We start from the raw sequence: 18,612 nt of genomic DNA, 5'->3' as shown, positions 1-18,612 counted from the left end.
AGCCGGGCAGGAAAGGGCCCGCCACGAACACTCGGTTATTTCCGGATTGACTCGGCTCGTTCCGTAAAGCGCCCGGGGATTGGCGGGGGCGTCGGAAGAGAGGAGACTGGAAACTACATTTCCCATGATGCAGTGAGAACTTAAAACCAAAGCAATTGGACAGCACTTGTTTTGACAACTGTGCGGCACTGTGTCACGGGACCCTGGTCTTTGAAACCTTGGTGTGCGCGATAATTTCCCAATTTCCCATTGTTAAAATGCAGATTCCTCGGATCTGCGTAGACAGACTGCGCCCCACGCTATTCTAAGTCAGGTGTTTCTCGGGCCACCCTTTAAGAGACACTGCTGGATGGCCTGGTGTTAAAAATACAGAGGCAGATGGGTACAGGAACTAAGAAAACGGCTAAGACAGCGTTTTGGTCCTGACTACTACCGTTTCGCTCTGTGATTTGGGGCAATTCACATTGGCTTCCCTGTCCTTTCTTCTTTGTCAAAAGACAAAATCACAACAAATTTAGTTTAAAGTTTTTTGTTTGTTTTTGTTTTTTTGTTTTGTTTTGTTTTTGTTTTTGTTTTTAAGAGACGGACTCTGGCAATGTTGCCCAGGCTGGAACGCAGTGGCTATTCACAGGTGCAATCGTAGCAATCATGGCTATCACAGGTGCATCCTGGAACTCCTGGGCTCAAGTGATCCTTCTGCCTCAGCCTCCAGAGTAGCTCTGGGACTTAGGGTGCAATTCTGTAAAATTGGGCAGCGCCTTACACTATAAAATATAATGGTTGTTCCAATGAGCTGAACAGGGGAGCTTGGTTTTTTAGACAGAAAAGGACTGAGGAAAACAGAAACAGAACAAAAATGGGATTGGTCATTTGGTAATCTCAAAATTACTTTTCTTGTAAAGGTTAAAGTGGAGGGTACTTCTTTATCATGCCATGTAAAACTTGCCTGTTTGGGAATTTAGCTCTCCCCGCCAACACACATGCACACACACACTCTCTCTCAGAAGGTCGTAAAGATCTTAGTTTCAGCTCATTGGTGTGGAACTTCAGCAGGACTCTTTTTAGCTTGGTCTGTTAGGCCTAGCGCAAGAGCTCAGTCCAAACCAGTGGCCTCTTATCAATTTATTTTGTATTTTCTGTTTCTCTTCCAGCTCAGATAGTGTATGATTCTTTGTGGATATCTGTAAGATAAGATACTCTCAGGAATCATGCAAAAGACATGTGGTGTGGACTATAAGGTATCAAGACAAACGGGCAGGATGAACAGGATGTGTGAGTGAGAGGGACTTTGACAGGTGGCAGTATTCAGAGGAGAAGGAGAAGGAGAAGGAAAGGCATTCCAGAAGGAGAAACAATGTAAGCAAAAGCTTGGAGAGAAAAATAAAAGTTACAGGTACAAAAGGTAGTATGGCATAGTGGCCAAGAGCATGGACTCTGAAGTCAGACTGTGTGCTCAAATCCTAGCACCACCCAGGTGATTGACTGTATGAACTTCTCTATGCCTTAGTTTCCTCATCTGTAAAACAGAGGGAGTGATGACAGGGGTAGAACTAACTCGCTGAACTCTTATGAGGAGCTAATATGCAAAAGGCCATTTCATCTCTCTCTTGCACCAACAAAGTAGCTTGCCACTTGTTCCTTGCTTCCAGCCTGGCCTCCTCCTCCTAATCTACTTTCCACAGAGCAGCCAGTGATCCGCTTTGAATGAAATATCGATTCATGTTATTCCCCAGGCATTTCATTCATCCAACAAATATTGATTGAGTACTTCCTATGTGCCAAGCCCTATTCTAAAAACTGGAGATAGAAAAGGTCAACAAGAAAGACACAGTTTCTGCTCTTTTGGAGCTTACACTGTACTAGGAGTGGTGGGAGCACAGAGACAATCAACACTTAAGAAGAAATTCCAGGCCGGGCGCGGTGGCTCAAGCCTGTAATCCCAGCACTTTGGGAGGCCGAGACGGGCGGATCACGAGGTCAGGAGATCGAGACCATCCTGGCTAACACAGTGAAACCCCGTCTCTACTAAAAAATACAAAAAACTAGCCGGGCGAGGTGGCGGGCGCCTGTAGTCCCAGCTACTCGGGAGGCTGAGGCAGGAGAATGGTGTAAATCCGGGAGGCGGAGCTTGCAGTGAGCCGAGATCTGGCCACTGCACTCCAGCCTGGGCAACAGAGCGAGACTCCGCCTCAAAAAAAAAAAAAAAAAAAGAAGAAATTCCAGAGTAGTAGTGCTATGAATGCAACAAATCAGAGCAAAGTAGATAGAGGTGCTGGGGATTGGAGGAACAGCCACTTTAGACAGGGCACTTAGAGAGTGCATCTTTGAGGAGCTGATTTTTTTTTCGCTGAGAACTGAATGAGGGTATGGAGCAAAAAAGTTTCTCCTCTGCCCTCTAAAGATTTGCTGAAATTAACTGACAAACGACAGAATAACAGGAGAAACGACATACAAGTGTATTAGTGTGCAAGTGTGCACAGCAGTCATACAAAATATGAGGCTCAAAGAAGGAACAGGTGGCTGATGCTTACTTAAATGGCACCCAGGAAAGAGGGAGATGGAAATGTAGGCAATTTTGAGGGCTAGCAAATAATTTTTAGGGGAAATGAATGAGCCCCAAGAACAGACAATGCCTTGGGACAAAGTTCTTATTTTTGTTTTTGTTTTTTTTTTTTTTTTGAGACGGAGTCTCGCTCTGTCGCCCAGGCTGGAGTACAGTGGCCGGATCTCAGCTCACTGCAAGCTCCGCCTCCCGGGTTTATGCCATTCTCCTGCCTCAGCCTCCCAAGTAGCTGGGACTACAGGCGCCCGCCACCTCGCCCGGCTAGTTTTTTGTATTTTTTAGTAGAGACGGGGTTTCACCGTGTTAGCCAGGATGGTCTCGATCTCCTGACCTCGTGATCCGCCCGTCTCGGCCTCCCAAAGTGCTGGGATTACAGGCTTGAGCCACCGCGCCCGGCCGGGACAAAGTTCTTATGAGCTCTGGAGGAGGTGGCAACAAATTGTGGGAAGGTGAGGGGCAGAACTCCATTGTGAACAAAGGTTGTCTTATGCTCATAAAGTCTCCCAGGTAATCTGTTATAGCTCCCTCAGAAGAATAGATTAAAAGTCTCTCTAGGTGTAGTGGTGAGTTGATGACTTTTAGTTTTTATTCTTCTCTAGTGGTTAATCTTTCCTGGTTATTTGATGAGTTTCCTGTGAAGAGGGATTTGAGACAATTGCACTTCTTTTGGAAGAAATTTTCTGAGATAAGGGAACTTCTAGAGAGAGCTTCTACCTGCACTTAGGATGGGGGTCAGTGGGCAAGAGAAGGTTAGAAAGTCCTTGGTTCTGAGGCAGCTTCTAAGACCTTCCCATTTCTTTTCATTCAAAAGTGCTCGGCATGCTGTAACCTCAGGACCAATCCAAACTGGGCCTACTCTTTTGATAATAGAATGTCATGTTCTCTTGTAGGTATGACAGAGCCGAAACTCCAAGTCATGTCAGCAGGACATGCACAATAGAAAATGCTTTGACATCTAACAACACCCAGAACCAATGATTCTTCCCTGTAGTACCAAGAAGACCTAGACATGAACAGAACCTAAATGCTAGAACTGTTTCAGGAGCAAAGAGTCTGTTGACGAGAAAGATCCAGGGCAAAAATCCACCTCAACATACCCGTGTAGTCAAATTTGAAGCCCTCCAATCAGACCCTGCCAAGCAAAAATTCCTAATTCTTTTCCTTGCCCTCTGTATTAGTCTGTTTTCACACTACTGATAAAGACATACCTGAGACTGGGCAATTTACAAAAGAAAGAGGTTTAATTGGACTTATAGTTCCACGTGGCTGGGGAAGCCTCACAATCATGGCAGAAGGCAAGGAGGAGCAAATCACATCTTACATGGATGGCAGCAGGCAAAAACAAAAAGCTTGTACAGGGAAACTCCTGTTTCTCAAAACCACCAGATCTCATGAGACTTATTCACTAACACAAGAACAGCACAAGAAAGACCTGCCCCTGTGATTCAATTACCTCCCACTTGGTCCATCCCTTAACATGTAGGAATTCAAGATAAGATTTGGGTTGGGATGCAGCCAAACCATATCACCCTCTGACCCCTTAAAACTTGCCCCAGTTAGGGAAAATTAGGGAGACAGATTTGAGCCATGCCTCCAGTCTCCTTGCTGGGTGGCCCTGCAATAAAGCCTTTCTCCACTCAAAAGCTGGTACCATAGTATTGGCTTCTATGTGCATCAGGCAGTAAGCCTATTTGCTCAGAAACAATACTAAAGCACCATACTTTGAGGTATCATTCTCTGAGCCCCAACCAGGGGTCATTCCTGAGGCCATGAATGAGAGAGAGAGTTTCTGGATGAGGAAACTTGACCCCAAGTCTTGTACCATCTGGCCCATGCTGACCATCATGGTCTCACTTTATCTTCTCTCCAACCACATTGGCCTTTCAATTCCTCAAACATACCCATTCTGGCTGGTTTCAGAACTTCTGCCCGGACCACTTTCCTCTCCTCCCTCCCTCTTCCCCCTCCTGTCTCAAACCCTCCAATGTAAACTTCAGTCTCGCCTTAAATGTCACTTCCTCTGGAGCCCTTTTCATGGTCCCTGGTTTACATTTAGTCCACACAGCAAACTGTAATTGTCCTCCAAACCACTTCAAAGAACTGTAATCATTTAATTATCTATTTATAAGTATTTGATGTCTGGGTTCTCCACTAGAGTGTAAACTTCATGATGGTAGGAACCATCATTGTTCTGGTTACTTTTGCTCTCAGAGTGTAAGAGTGCCACATTGTGCCTGGCACGTAGCAGGAACTTTGATTGTTGGTTGAAAGACAGGTTGCCTGACAGGCCATGCATCTCAAGTACTGTACTTGGATGTGTGGTAGGAAATAAAATGGATCCGTTTAGGAGAGGCCTTGAACCCAAGGTGGTTAAACTTGGGTGGTGATTGGGCTGGCAGCACAATAGCATGTGTTTGCATTTGAACTGTGGAGTGATAACCACACTTTTAGAGGTTTCCTGTGGAAGACACTTACTGGATGGGTTGGAGTGGGACAGACTAGAAGGAGGGAGACTCAGTAATTAATTGTTGAACCAGTCTTTATTGAGTACCCATAGTGTGTCAGCCAGGCATGATACTAGGTGTTGGTAATATCACAATGAGCAAAACCAGAGATGCCCCTCTGCTGGGGAGTTTATGGCTATGACAGCAGGATGCAGGAAAAAGGAAGTCCCTTCAAGGCTTTTCCGTTTCATAAGCCAGTTCACAGGGAATAGAAAAAATTCAGGGCACTTGATTTTGGAGAAACAGGGAGACTTAAGGGAAAAGAGATACATGTATTGGTGCTGGTGGGTCCCTGAGGAAGGAACTCTATGCCTTGTTCCCTCAGACCAACGCTGCTGTTGCTGCCTGGGGAGCATGGGGACACATCGGCCAAAGACCCAGAGGAAGCTCAATTTCCCAGGTATCTTCAGTGGCAATCTGTGTGGACAAGTGACAGAAGATTAGGCAGGGAGAAGTTGCCAGCTTAAACGACTGACAGTGATAATTAGATGAATTTTCTTTTTTTCTTTTTCTTTTCTTTTTTCTTTTTTCTTTTTTTTTGGACATGGAGTCTCACTCACTCTGTCACCCAGGCTGGAGAGCAGTGGTATGATCTTGGCTCACTGCAACCTCTGCCTTCTGGATTCATGTGATTCTCCTGCCTCAGCCTCCTAAGTAGTTGAGATTACAGCACACACCACCACACCCGGCTGGTTTTGTTTAGTATTTTTAGAGACACAGGGTTTCATCGTTTTGGCCAGGCTGAACTTGAACTCCTTCACCTCAAGTGATCTGTCCGCCTCAGCCTCCCAAAGTGCTGGGTATTACAGGCGTGAACCACTGCCCCTGGCCAGGATTAGATAAATGTTCTCCCCCAATTTTGGCCCTATGTTCATTTTCCAAAAGGTGTATACAACCTGAAAATCAAGGATGGGAAGATCCCTGAACCGTCTGAGATTGTTTCTGCTACCCACATGGAAAACAGAGTTGAAAAGAAATTAATTTGTCATCGAAAAAAAAAGGTTAAATTTCTTTCCCAGGTAAGTCTGTGACCTGAGATTGGTAATCCTACACATCAGAAAGGATCTAACAAGCAAATGTAAAATTGAAACTGTTAGAAAAGCTGGAAAGTGAGGTTCAGGATGCTACCAGAGCCTGTTCTGGAAGAAGGACTCTTAGCTGAGGGGCAGGAAGTGACAAGAGCTCAGATGAAGATGGATGTGTCTGAGGAACATTTGATGGAAAGAAACAACTGGGTGAGGTGACAGATTGGGAGCCTACAGAGTGTGTATTCTGGGAGGTAGGCAGAATTAGAAGGCTGAATGATTGGGGGTGGCAGGGAAGAGTTACGTTTTAGAGGGCTGAGTTTGAGAAACAAGTTTTAACATCAAAAGGAAGCTCTCCTATGACAGCTCTTGATGGTTATAAAAACATTCGGTCAGCAACGTGGATTTTTTTTTTTTTTTTAATGTTCATGATTGTTGCTTCCTTGAAACTTCACACCTACCGTGAAGTGGTATTTTTAGGTCCTTTATAGTTCTTGAACGTCAAGCAGTGAAGGCCCAGAGAAATGAAGCTGTGTGCTCAGGATCACACGACAGGCAAGGGATCACTTCATTCGGAAGCACTATTCATTCCCCTAAACGGTGCTGCTGAAGCAGGATATTGCCCTGACCCTTTCACAGGACTCACAACAAGGGTGCCCCGTTTACTCAGCCCGCTGCTCTCAACTTCTCGTGGGAGGGAGTACGCAAGTGAACGAGGCGGGAACTGGAGTGCACAAGCGCTGGAAGAAGCCAGCTGTTCTTCGGCACCGGTGGGATCACACTCCACTCACTCAAGATTCACTGCGTTCCACCCCTCATAGGAGGGAGCATGCAGGTGAGTGGGTGCAGGAGCCAGAGTGTGTGCTTTCGGGCACCGGCAGGAACGAATTCCGTGCAGCCCCGTGGCAGCGTCCAGGCAGGGTGCCTGAGGCTCCCGAAGCCCCAGAGGGCATGTTACAGTGCTCTTTCGGCTCTGCCGTCCGTGGACGGCTTAAGTGTTAACAGCTCAGTGGGGCCGCGGTTGCCCTCCACCAGCGAGGGCAAAGGGCCAGCGTGACAGCCTTTGTATCCGCACTGGTGGCTCCCCAGCTCTTGTCCAGCGTCCAAGAAAAATAAAGTTGCACGAACAAATTAAAGGACAAATGCCTGGGATTTTATTGCTGATGAAAATGGATTTCAGAGGGAAGGGGAGCTGAAAACAGATGGGTGGGACAGGCGGGTATGTAGTCTTCCCTTGAAGCCCAGCTGTCTCCGGCCAGATTCGTCTCCGAAGTTATGCCTCAAGCTGTCCCTCTGAAGACAAGCTGCTTCTCTCTGACATCCAGCCATGGTCGTCCCCTCATCCAGCTGCTTCTCCTCTCTGCCAGATGAGTCTGGAGTCTTTCCAGGCACAGGATGAGGCAGGGCAGAGACATGGGTGGCTTAGGAAAAGGGAACATTCAACTAGGAAAACATGAATAGAAGTTCTCACTTTGGGCCACGGTTTCAGGCTTTTTGGCTTGCGGGTGGGGTTTCCCCAGGGACCCGCCCTTTTCTACCTAGCATTTATCTGCCCCCTGTCCCTATCACTGCCTTTGTGGCAGAAAAAGGAGAGCGGGAGTTGGTTCCACTCCTTCTCTAAAATTCTGAACTAGCATTTGGGAGCCGTCGAATTTTACGAATTTTCTTTTCTTTTCTTTTTTTTTTTTTTTGAGACGGAGTCTCGCTCAGTCGCTCAGGCTGGAGTACAGTGGCCGGATCTCAGCTCACTGCAAGCTCCGCCTCCCGGGTTTACGCCATTCTCCTGCCTCAGCCTCCAGAGTAGCTGGGACTACAGGCGCCCGCCACCTCGCCCGGCTAGGTTTTTTGTTTTGTATTTTTTAGTAGAGACGGGGTTTCACTGGGTTAGCCAGGATGGTCTCGATCTCCTGACCTCGTGATCCACCCGTCTCGGCCTCCCAAAGTGCTGGTTTTACAGGCTTGAGCCACCGCGCCCGGCCTACGAATTTTCTCTCTGGGGGAGCGCATGCGTTTTCCTAGCGCAGTGTGCCTTTAATGCCTTTCTCTTTCGTGCCTTTTTAGCGCGAAGCTTCTAGGAAGACCAGGTGCTCGTTAGCAGCCCGGTTAGAACAACATTGCCCACAATGCCCCAAGGAACATTTGTAGCTCGAGAACTACATTACCCAAAATGCCGAGCGGTGGCAAGAGGGGGATTAGCTTCCACTCCGATTTCAAAGATCCAGTTTACCCACTCTGCAGCCCACATATAGTCATTTATTTCCCCTTTCCAGCCAGAGACTTCCGTTCCCTGCTGGAACTTCCGATCCCATTCTTCTCTCGGTGGGAATGCTTGTGGGGAAAAAAGAAACGCAATAGATAAAGCGGGGCGCATGCGCTCCCGGCGTGGGTTTCGATTGTGAGAAAGGCCGGCTAGTTTCCGGGCTCATCCCGCCTTGCGCATGCGGAGAAGGCAAACCAACGCCCGGAGTTGAGGCGCGTTTTTGGTGGCGCGTTTCAGCGAAGTCGCACGTGAAGGATAGCAGTGGCCTGAGAAAGGTGAGTGCGGGCCGAGGCCGGAATGCGGGGCAGCGCACGGGAAGGGGAGACAGCAGCCGCTGCAGGCGGCACCAGGCAGAGCGGCGAGGCCTGGAGAGTCCGAGTAGGGAGGGGTCCGCGCGCCCAGCGGGCGAAACAAACAGGGGACCCGGATCCTCGTTGCTATGCAACCGGGGGCGTCGTTTCCAGGCAACCCGGGAGGCGCATGTTTCCGGGGAGAAGAGGGTTGCAGCAAGGTACCGAGGTCCGGCGGAGGTGGAGCGGCTCCCGGGCGTGGGGACCAGACTAGCGCCAAACCCGACCCCCGAGTCCCGACCCACGGCCCAGCCTCCTGCAGCCTCGGCTCGAGCCCCTCGGGGGGCTCCCAACTCATGGGTCGCGCCACGTCCCTTGCCAGCGACGCCACCCCTCAGCGCTTGGCAGGGGACGCGCCGTTCGAAATAGCACATGCCACTGACACCCTCTCTCCGGGAGGCTGGGCCCTGGGGAGAGCGCGGAGCGGCCGGGAAGCTGCCCCTTTGCCGTCGCCCTGCCCCCAAACAGTTGCTGGGCAGCAGCTGTCAGGGGTTTAGTGGGAGCTGCCCCCAACCTGCCAGGGCGCTGACTTCATTCTCTGCAGTGGCGGCTTCGCCCTGTTTAGGACCTTCCTTTAGACTCAGCTGTGCTTCTCGTGTGGCTGCTGTATATTTGGATCTACTATTAAAATAACCTCCCTCCTCACCTCTCCATGGCTTTCTGGTTCTACCCTCACGATTTCTTGGCGGGTTGCTAATATTCATTTAACAAGCATTTATTAGTCATCTTTCCTACTAGGCGCTCGGGATTCCAAGATGTCAAGTCTAACCGGGAGGCGCTTGGTGTAATGGGGAAGGCAGGTTGATAAACTGCTAAATTATGCTACGATATATAATCAGTGGTAATGCGTGTGCTGCAACATTTCTATAGATGTTTAGTTTACAAAGCGCTTGCTGAATAAATATCTCAACTCCTTACACTCACTTTTACGTTTGAGGAGACTGCAACTCAGGCAGGTTAAGTAACAGGTGTAAAGGTAGTGACTTCTAATCTGTGGCACACTTGAGCCTGGGACGGAAGTCTGGGGTCCTTTGTGCACTGCTGCACTTTTGAAGCTTTGCTTAGACTTTTCCCTGAGCTGCTGGCTATGCATCAGAAATTCCTAGGGAGCTTTGCAAAACAAAGGGCTGAGTCCCTCTCTGGAAGAGTCTGAGTGAGTAGCCCTGGGTGGGGCAGACATCCTCGTTTAATAGGCTGCACAGGCATTTCGGATGGGCAACCAAAGTTGAGAACCGCCGCTCCTCAGGGGCAGCTATGAGCAGCAGCGGGACAGTCAGAGCCGGTAGAGGGCACTTTTTGCCGCCCCTCCTGCTACCTGGTGATTCATAGCATGAAATGAAACTAACAAAAGGAAAGAGAAGAGGAGGAAGGAGCCTTGATTGGGAGGAGGGGCGTGAAATGCCCCATCCTACCCTTGTAGCAAACCACAGCTAAACGTAAGCAGTGGCGCCCCCTCACTAACACAGTAAGTAAAGCTGTTTCCCCAGCCCGGCTGGGCTCTCCAGACCCACCTGGGCCATATTGCAGCTGCCGAACAGAAGTGGCAGGTTTTGTCCCCCACCTTTTGCTGTCCTCTCATACCTCTTGGTACAAAACGAAGGCCTATAAGCCCAGAAGGCAGATGATCTCGTTGTATGTGTTCCCTCGGAGGAGTCTGGATGTCCTTCACTTTGAGCTTGTTGATGAACTTCAGCTCCATAAGGGCAGGGGCTATGTCCTATCAAGGCAGCATGTGGCTGTGGGACAAGCAAAAAGGCAAGATGGAGATCCTGGGTACTGGAGTCAAGTCCCAGCTCTGCTGTGTGATCTTGGATAAGTCACTCAACCTCTCTAAGCCATACTTTTCTGACTAAAATGAAGAGGGTAATAATATCTTAAAAGATTGTTGTTAGAGTTAAAAGAAGTGATGAAAAAACAAGCACTTTGTGAATTATAAAGCACCACACAAAAATTATTACAACATATGTATACATATAGATATGTATAAACTTTGTATTATTATGAGTTGCTGTTGAGTGCCTACTATTTGTCTTGCAGAAGGTGAAGAAGTTTTAAGACATGCTTCCTCCTCACAGAGGCTGAGACTGTTTCCACGCCTTTAGTAAAACTATTTGATTAGGCCAAAGTGAGGAGGCCTAATAGCAGTGATTCATACTGCCTGAGATTCCCCTGGAAAAAAATGAGGAGTCCTGTTAAAGAAAACAATTTGAAAAAGCAGACCAGCCAGCCAATCTCTGCACTCATTATCTCCAAAGGGTACACTACACAATCCTATTAGATTTGGTTTCTGGTGCACTTCAGATCATCAGCTGGCATGACAATGCCAGCCTCACTGTAGAGGGCTTATTTCAAGGTCTCCTAGCTCCCTTTGACTGGGGCAGACGGCCACTGGAAAGTTGGGGCTGGCACAGAACAAGACAGGCTGCTGTGGGAGGAGCTGCTCATGGCACCCTGACCTCCTAGGGCTGAGGAAACGACATTTGATCCCTCCTGGTGGAGGTCCTTGGATAAAGGATCTGACCCAAGATAGCATCCCTGCTCTTTAAGTCCCCAACATGGTTATGACCTAGATAACTCAGGAACAGACCTGTGCTTTCCTCATCTCTGACCACTGGCAGGCAGGAACCATCTGGTTCTTGATTTGTGCCAAAGAGAGGGCTTAGAGCAGCTGTTTCTGGACCAAAAAGTACCCTAAATGTAGTATTTTTTAGAACCCTTTCCTAGACTCCTCCTTCCCACTAAGCAAGACTGGGACATCCTTCTCTTCTCTCTCGTCCATCCTCAAGCTCTGGATTTATGTTCACCTCACTGAGTGCCTGCGTAACTGCAAAAACTTCAAAAACCTGACTGCTCCTACCTCAGGGGCATGGCTTAGCCTCTGAACATCAGGTCTGAATCATGAAAACTCCTGGAGCTACAGGTTCATTTCTGAGCCTGGAGGAGAACAGGGAATTTGCTGGCACTGTCTGACATTTCTCAAGCACAGTGGCAAATAGAAGTTGAACTTGCATACTTTTTTCTTGGCTGATCTTTACCTGCTTCAATGAGTTGGCACTTGTTGGATCTTAACTTGTCTGTGGCATTGTGTTACAAGACCAGAGCACAAAGCACAAAATTGTTAGGTAATTTTCACCAGTAATTCACTGAGATGAGTGGTAGATGCCATGTTTATTTTAACTCATGAATAATCTGTGGTGTGACTTTTTTTTTTTTAAGAGTCTTGCTGTCTCGGCCAGGATAGGGTACAGTGGCATGATCACAGCTCACTGCAGCCGTGACCTCTTGGGCTGAAGTGATCCTCCCCCCTCAGCCTCCCAAATAGCTGGGAGTACAGGCATGCACCACCACACCTGACTAATGAATTTTATTTATATTTTTGTAGAGACAGGGTCTCCCTATGTTTCCCAGGCTGCTCCCAAACTCCTGGGCTCAAGCAGTCCTCCTACTTCGGCCTCCCAAAGTGTTGGGATTACAGGAGTGAGCCACCATGCCTAGCCTGTATGACTTTCGAAATCACTTCTGAGAATTAGTTGGAGACAATACAGCAGAGTTGTTGTGTGTGAGGGGTCCAATGTCAGAAGTACCTGGATTCAAATGCTGGTTTCCCCACTTACTACTTAACTTGCCTCAATTACTTCATCAGTAAAATGGGGGAAAATAGCAACACCCAGCGGATGGGCTGTTGTGACAGTTAAATGAGCGAGGTGGTGCATGGCAAGACCTAGCTGAATGTTAGCTTTTGATTAATAGTATCTTTCTTTAAAGGTTGTTTATTATACCCTTGCCCACTGTCCTTGTCCCTTTTCTGCTTGCTATAACAGAATACCACTGACGGCGTAGTTTATAATGAGCAGAAATTCATTAGGGTCACAGTTCCAGAGGCTGGGAAGTCTAAGGGCATGGCGCTGGCATCTGGCAAGGGTCATCCTATGGCAGAAGGCAGAACCCAGCACATGAGACAGAGAGGAAATCAGACCAAAGTAATCCTTTTTATCAGGAGCTCCATTCCTGGGATAACTAATCCACTCCCAAGAAAACGGCATTAATCCATTCATGAGGGCTAAACCCTCATAACCTAATCACCTCTTAAAGGTCCTCCCTTTTAATACCATCATCATGACAGTTAAATTTCTTTTTTTTTTTTTTTCATGTTGGAATTCATTTATTTGGAAAGGAAATTCAATTGATATTTAATCGAATTCATAAAATCACAGAAAATGTTTAGACATGAAAAGTGAATCTAGTACAATCTACTTATTTTACAAAATGGAATTTTTTTTCCAAACTATGGAGAGTCTAATATAATTTTTTTTTTAAATTATACTTTAAGTTCTAGGGTACATGTGCACAACGTGCAGGTTTGTTACATATGTATACATGTGCCATGTTGGTGTGCTGCACCCATTAACTCGTCATTTACATTAGGTTTATCTCCTAATGCTATCCCTCACCCCTAAATTTCTTTTTTTTTTTTTTTTGGCGGGGAAGGGGTCAAACTATTTTACTGAGGGGAATGGGGTGTCAAAAAAGTACTGAGGATCATGAGATCCAACATCCTTGGCTGGGCCGGGAGCTCCCAGGCTCTGCAGGTGGTGCAAGGACACTTAAATCTCAACATGAGTTTTGCTCTTCAAACTACAGCACCTCCATTGGGGGTGGGGAGGTGAGATCACTCTGTATCAGTGGTTCTCAACTTCATACAGGGGAACTGCCTAGGGAGCTGTTGCAGGTCTAAGGCTAGGCCACACCCAGACAATGATATCAGAGCCCCTGGGCTTGGGACACAGACATCAGTACTTGTGAAGCTTCCAGGTGATTCCAGGGAGCAGCCATGGTTGAGACCCATGATATAACTTGACTCCTAATGAAGATGGGTGGAAGCAGAAGCTTGGGTTCAAATCCTGGCCTTTCTGTGTAGCCCAGTGACCATGGGAAAATGCTTAACTTCTGAGTCGCAGTTTCTTTCACCTGTACCTGTAGGGATGAGGAGGATAAAAGCCACCTCACATGATGGTCCTGCAGAGAAGATGACATATGTGCAGTTATTCTTGTTTGAGCACATAACTGAGCACTTTTCTTTATACCATTATATGGCAGTAATCCTACTTGTGTGCTATTTTTAAGTTGTTTTTTATACCAGCTTTATCTTAAGTAGATTATAAGCTCCTTGGGACAGAGCCTTTATAGAGTCTTATAATTCTTTTATGCCTATAGCACCTACGATACAGGGACAGGCCTTCAGATTTTTAGAACTGGCACAAACCTGAGAGAGATCTTCTCACCCACTCTAAAGTGTTGAATAATATTTGCTGGTTAATTAACATGCAAGTGGTAAAGAATGTGAAAGAGGAACCTGTGAGTCAGATGGTTGTACCCAGCTCCAGTTGGAAGTCCCAGTCCTTCCTCTCCCAGCTAACAGCACTTTCTTTCCAGGGTTAGCTTGGTGCTTGCTGGAGGTAGGGGCGGAGAAGGATGTTGGGATAATGAGAGCTGGGAGGGTGAGTGCGTCTACCATGGCACTCAGCTCATGCTGTGCTTCTCTCCTGGCAGACCCAGTCATGGCAGCCTCCAGCATCAGTTCACGATGGGGAAAGCATCTGTTCAAAGCCATCCTGATGGTCCTAGTGGCCCTCATCCTCCTCCACTCAGCATTGGCCCAGTCCCATCAAGACTCTGCACCACCGGGCCAGCAGAAGAGAGAGGCCCCAGTTGATCTCTTGACCCAGATAGGTCGATCTGTGCGGGGGACACTGGATGCCTGGATTGGGCCAGAGACCATGCACCTGGTGTCAGAGGTAAGGAAGGTAGTCCCTGTGTGACTACACACATTAAGGAAAAGTAAAAGAGAGGTTGGTAATGGCCAACTCATCTTAGTTCCACATCTTCTCTGGTGCAGAGAGCCCCAAATTCCACAAAAAGAAGCCACACAGCACTTGTCTTTGAATTCCTCGTTATTTGATTCCTATCCTAGGGCCTTTTAGCTCCACCCCTATCTTTTCCTGGCTCCTGCCCTTTCCTTGCCAGAAAGGCTGGAAAATGAGCCATCTTTATAAACCCATGTTACTGGGTGACCGTAGAGTCTCACTTTGGTCTAAATCTGACCTAGAATCTCGAAATGGCAAAATATCAAGCCCTGAATCCATTCCTTCACCTGTAGAAGTGGGTTGGGCTTATTGGGAGCCTAAGGCAGGGTTATCTTTTTTACCTAGTGGCATCCCAAGCGTGGTATCACATAATTTTGATAGGCTGGACTGAAGGGCTGAGACAATCATTTTTTAAATCCATAATATAGTATAGCTGATAGACTCCTTTTTCACTGAAACATCCTATCCCTTTACAGATGTTCTCCACACACCTTCATGACTCCCTGGAAGGCTAGCAGGGCTCCACTTTTACAGGGTGACTACTAAAAGTATTTAATTGTCTCCGTCATTCACACACAAGTACACCTACTACTCCCTCCAGAGTATCCCAGCAAAGCAGTTAAATTATGTCCCAGATGCCCTGGTTTCCGGTTCAGGAAGGAGAGACGGCCTGTTGGCCATCCCTGTACACTAGAAGGTGGGTGTGGAAGGGACCCCTTAGCCAGCCCCAAGGCGCCTACCCTCTGACCCAGGCCTGTCACCACTGGGTGAGAAACAGGTCTGAGACATTCCTGCAGTCCTTGCCTGGACAGTGGTGATCAGGTTTGAAGGCGAGGACTGTTGTTAATTATGAACTCATCTCGCTCCATGCTTTTTCCACAGTCTTCGTCCCAAGTGTTGTGGGCCATCTCATCAGCCATTTCTGTGGCCTTCTTTGCTCTGTCTGGGATCTCCGCACAGCTGCTAAATGCCTTGGGGCTGGCTGGTGAGTGTTGGAGCACTGGGTAGTCAGCCAGAGCTTTGCCTGTACTTTCCTACTTGGGGGAGTTCATCTTTGTCAGGGTCTAGCCTTTTCCCCAAGCTGCTTAACCCTTCCCAGGATCCTGCAGAGACACGGCCAAAGAGCAAGCCAAGAACTACCATGGCCGGGTGTGGTGGCTCCCGCCTGTAATCCCAGCACTTTGGGAGGTCAAGGCAGGAGGGTCACTTGAGGCCAGAAGTTTGAGACCAGCCTGGGCAATATAATGAGACCTCGTCTCTATAAAAGATTAGCCAAGCATGGTGGCGTGTGTCTGTGGTCCCAGCTACTTGGGAGCTGAGGTGGGAGGATCGCTTGAACCGAAGAGGTGGAGGTTGCAGTGAGCCGGAATCACGCCACTGCACTCCAGCCTGGGCAGCAGAGCAAAACCCTGTCCCACCTGGACCCCCTAAAAAATAACTTCCACCCCCATGTGCCAGTTGTTCACTTCTTATCAGGCATCATGCTGAGCTGTAGTATCTCATTTAATTGCCAGCCACAGTACAGGGAGGCAGTAGAATTGTTCCCATTTAGTAAATGAAACTGCAGCTCAACAGAAGCAAGTAATCTACTCCAGTCCTCACAGCCAGCAAGAAACAGAGCTGAGATTCCAACCCATATCACTCTGAGTCTACTAGAACACCTTATTCCTTTGCAATGTGGCTAGCACCTCTCACCCTTTTAGCTCTTGCCCCGCTCTCCCCTCACCACTTCTCCAGGTTGGCTGACTCTGACTCTTTTGGCTTCCAGGTGATTACCTCGCCCAGGGCCTGAAGCTCAGCCCTGGCCAAGTCCAGACCTTCCTGCTGTGGGGAGCAGGGGCCCTGGTCACCTACTGGCTGCTGTCCCTGCTCCTCGGCTTGGTCTTGGCCTTGCTGGGGCGGATCCTGTGGGGCCTGAAGCTTGTCATCTTCCTGGCCGGCTTTGTGGCCCTGGTGAGGTCGGTGCCCGACCCTTCCACCCGGGCCTTGCTACTCCTGGCCTTGCTGATCCTCTACGCCCTGCTGAGCCGGCTCACTGGCTCCCGAGCCTCTGGGGCCCAACTTGAGGCCAAGGTGCGAGGGCTGGAGCGCCAGGTGGAGGAGCTGCGCTGGCGCCAGAGGCGAGCGGCCAAGGGGGCCCGCAGTGTGGAGGAGGAGTGAGCAGAATGCCCCACGCACCTCCAGTGTCATACCAAAGAGCTGAGCTGCTTCGGGGCAACACAGCCCTCCTGCCAGCCCCCTGCCCTTTTCTTGCCCTGTTTCAGCCTTCAGAACCTTGATCCCTGCCCCAGCCCCACCAGCCAAGAGAAACAGAGAAAGGCCATTCCCCCTGCCAGTCCTTGCGGCCCTGTCTTCTGAGGTTCTCTGTCTGGAGTTGCTCTCTTAACCCTTTCTCTGCTCCCAGCCTGCCTCACCAGGGAAGGTTGGAGGGGCCTCCCTCTGGCTTCTGCATCTGCACCAGCAAACATCACTGCCATTGGTCTCTCATGACTTAACTGGCTTCCCTCTGCTGCTGCCTTGGCTTCCTCCTAATGCTCTTGCTCTTCTGTCCTTCTGAAGTTGCTCCTTGGCCAAATCTCCAGCTCCCTTCTTGTTTTCCTCATCCTCCTACCCTGTACTCCCACCAAACCATGGTCCTGTAAGGCACGCTGCTGTCCTCTTCATTGCCCAGCAGTGGGGAGGGGCAGGGGTAATGGGACCCAAGGATAAAGGGTGGGGAAACAGGGTCCCCTGAGGCCTGTGGGGGCTGGAGGGGAGGAGGATGTACCTTGTGTCTGTTTCAAGTGCCTTAATCCGAGCCAGCAGGGCCCTCTGCTTGCCCGCTGCCATACTGTATGTAGGAAAGTGCTCTGTGGCTGCTTTGTGTCAAGAGAAGAGCAGTCACTCTCAGAATCTTGATTCCCCATCAGCCAAAACAAAAGATGGCTGCTGCTTTGTAGGCATGTGCTTGCAAGTGGGACCTTGCTGGGCATTATATGCCCTATGGGGGTTTCAGAGACCCTGAAGGAGGAAGGAGGACCCGCCTCCTTGTTTGCACAACTGCATGCACTTCTGTCCCCATCGCTCCACTCCCTGAAACCAAGAAGGAGTTGCTGACCAGCGTCCACCCCGGCAGCCCGGGAGGAACACAGGCAGCTCCTTTCCCTTCGCATGGTCTGCGAAGAGCAGGGTGAGCTGCCAGCTGCCCCTCTCCACCAGGGTGCCCCATCTTGGTGGTTAGGGGCCACTTTTCCTTTGAGGCTCTGGTGGAGGTGGGTATCCTTCTCTGCCAGGCCTGGCACATGATGTGAAGAAGAAATGCCCAATTCTTACTGTTCAGGTTTGATGTGGAATCACAGCTGCAGTGATATATATATATTTTTTATCAGCGCTTGGTTGGTTTTAAATAAAATGCACGCTATTTTATTATCTTGTTCTGAATAAAATGTATTTACTCCAAGTCTGGATTGCTTCGATGTCTCCTCTACTGCTAAACCCATTTCTGTAGTGCAGCTTCTGTGGGGACAGTGTGAAGCCGGCAGAGGGGAGAGCTGAAAAGGCAGGCTGGTACCAGGTACCCTTCCCTCCAGGGGCATGAGGAATGAGGAAGGTGTGCCTCCATTCCAAACGTAGGAATGACCAGCACTGCTGGAAATGTGTGCGCGTGCTGGGCGGAGGGGGCACCCCTTCCCTGCGGTGTGCTGAGGTGGGTGGGCAGCCTGGAGAAGACTTGCCTGCCCTCCCCTTCACCACCCACCTGAGGACTTTCGTGTGCCAAGGTTTCCAGTTGGCCCACAGGCTGGACCAATTTTGCGGAGGGCCTCAGACATGTTTTTCTTTGTAAGCTGCCCAGGGCATGAGAGTGTGCAGCCAGGGCTCCTGTTGTGGGCCTCTCCCCAAACTGCCTGGTAGGCAACGCTGGGTCAGGACCCTTGAGGCCGGCCTTCCCTCGGGAGTGCTGAGCAACCCTCACCCTTCCTAGGCTCTGCAGGGTGCTCCCCAGGTGGAGCTGGTCAAGAGACTAGAGCTGCCCGCACCTAGAGCCCTTCCTCCACGGCGGTGGCCTA

The 18,612-nt window shown here is 49.1% G+C and overlaps 1 protein-coding gene across 2 annotated transcripts; it reads left to right on the top strand.

Moving 5' to 3' along the window:
• Positions 1 to 8,233: 8,233 nt before the first annotated feature.
• On the top strand, positions 8,234 to 18,005 carry TMEM109 (transmembrane protein 109). Of its 2 annotated transcripts, XM_025358413.1 has the most exons (4): positions 8,234 to 8,627; positions 14,253 to 14,497; positions 15,449 to 15,551; positions 16,335 to 18,005. In XM_025358413.1, the coding sequence occupies exons 2-4, from the start codon at positions 14,261 to 14,263 to the stop codon at positions 16,724 to 16,726; spliced, it is 732 nt and encodes a 243-aa protein (XP_025214198.1). In that variant the 5' UTR covers positions 8,234 to 8,627; positions 14,253 to 14,260; the 3' UTR covers positions 16,727 to 18,005. The 2 variants fall into 2 exon arrangements, with proteins under 2 accessions (XP_025214198.1, XP_025214199.1); XM_025358414.1 differs by lacking the exon at positions 8,234 to 8,627 and having other exon boundaries at positions 14,251 to 14,497.
• Positions 18,006 to 18,612: the final 607 nt, after the last annotated feature.

This window comes from Theropithecus gelada, chromosome 14 (assembly GCF_003255815.1).
Source record: "Theropithecus gelada isolate Dixy chromosome 14, Tgel_1.0, whole genome shotgun sequence".
Classification (NCBI taxonomy): Eukaryota; Metazoa; Chordata; class Mammalia; order Primates; family Cercopithecidae; genus Theropithecus; species Theropithecus gelada.
Note: the sequence above shows the minus strand (reverse complement) of the source record. Positions and strands in the feature narration are given on the sequence as shown.

Bases quoted from the DNA above. Each gene is read 5' to 3' on its own strand.
- TMEM109 (XM_025358413.1), top strand. From the start codon at position 14,261: ATGGCAGCCTCCAGCATCAGTTCACGATGGGGAAAGCATCTGTTCAAA. The intron at 14,498-15,448 runs GTAAGGAAGGTA...CTTTTTCCACAG, and splicing joins CCATGCACCTGGTGTCAGAG to TCTTCGTCCCAAGTGTTGTG. The intron at 15,552-16,334 runs GTGAGTGTTGGA...TTTGGCTTCCAG, and splicing joins AAATGCCTTGGGGCTGGCTG to GTGATTACCTCGCCCAGGGC.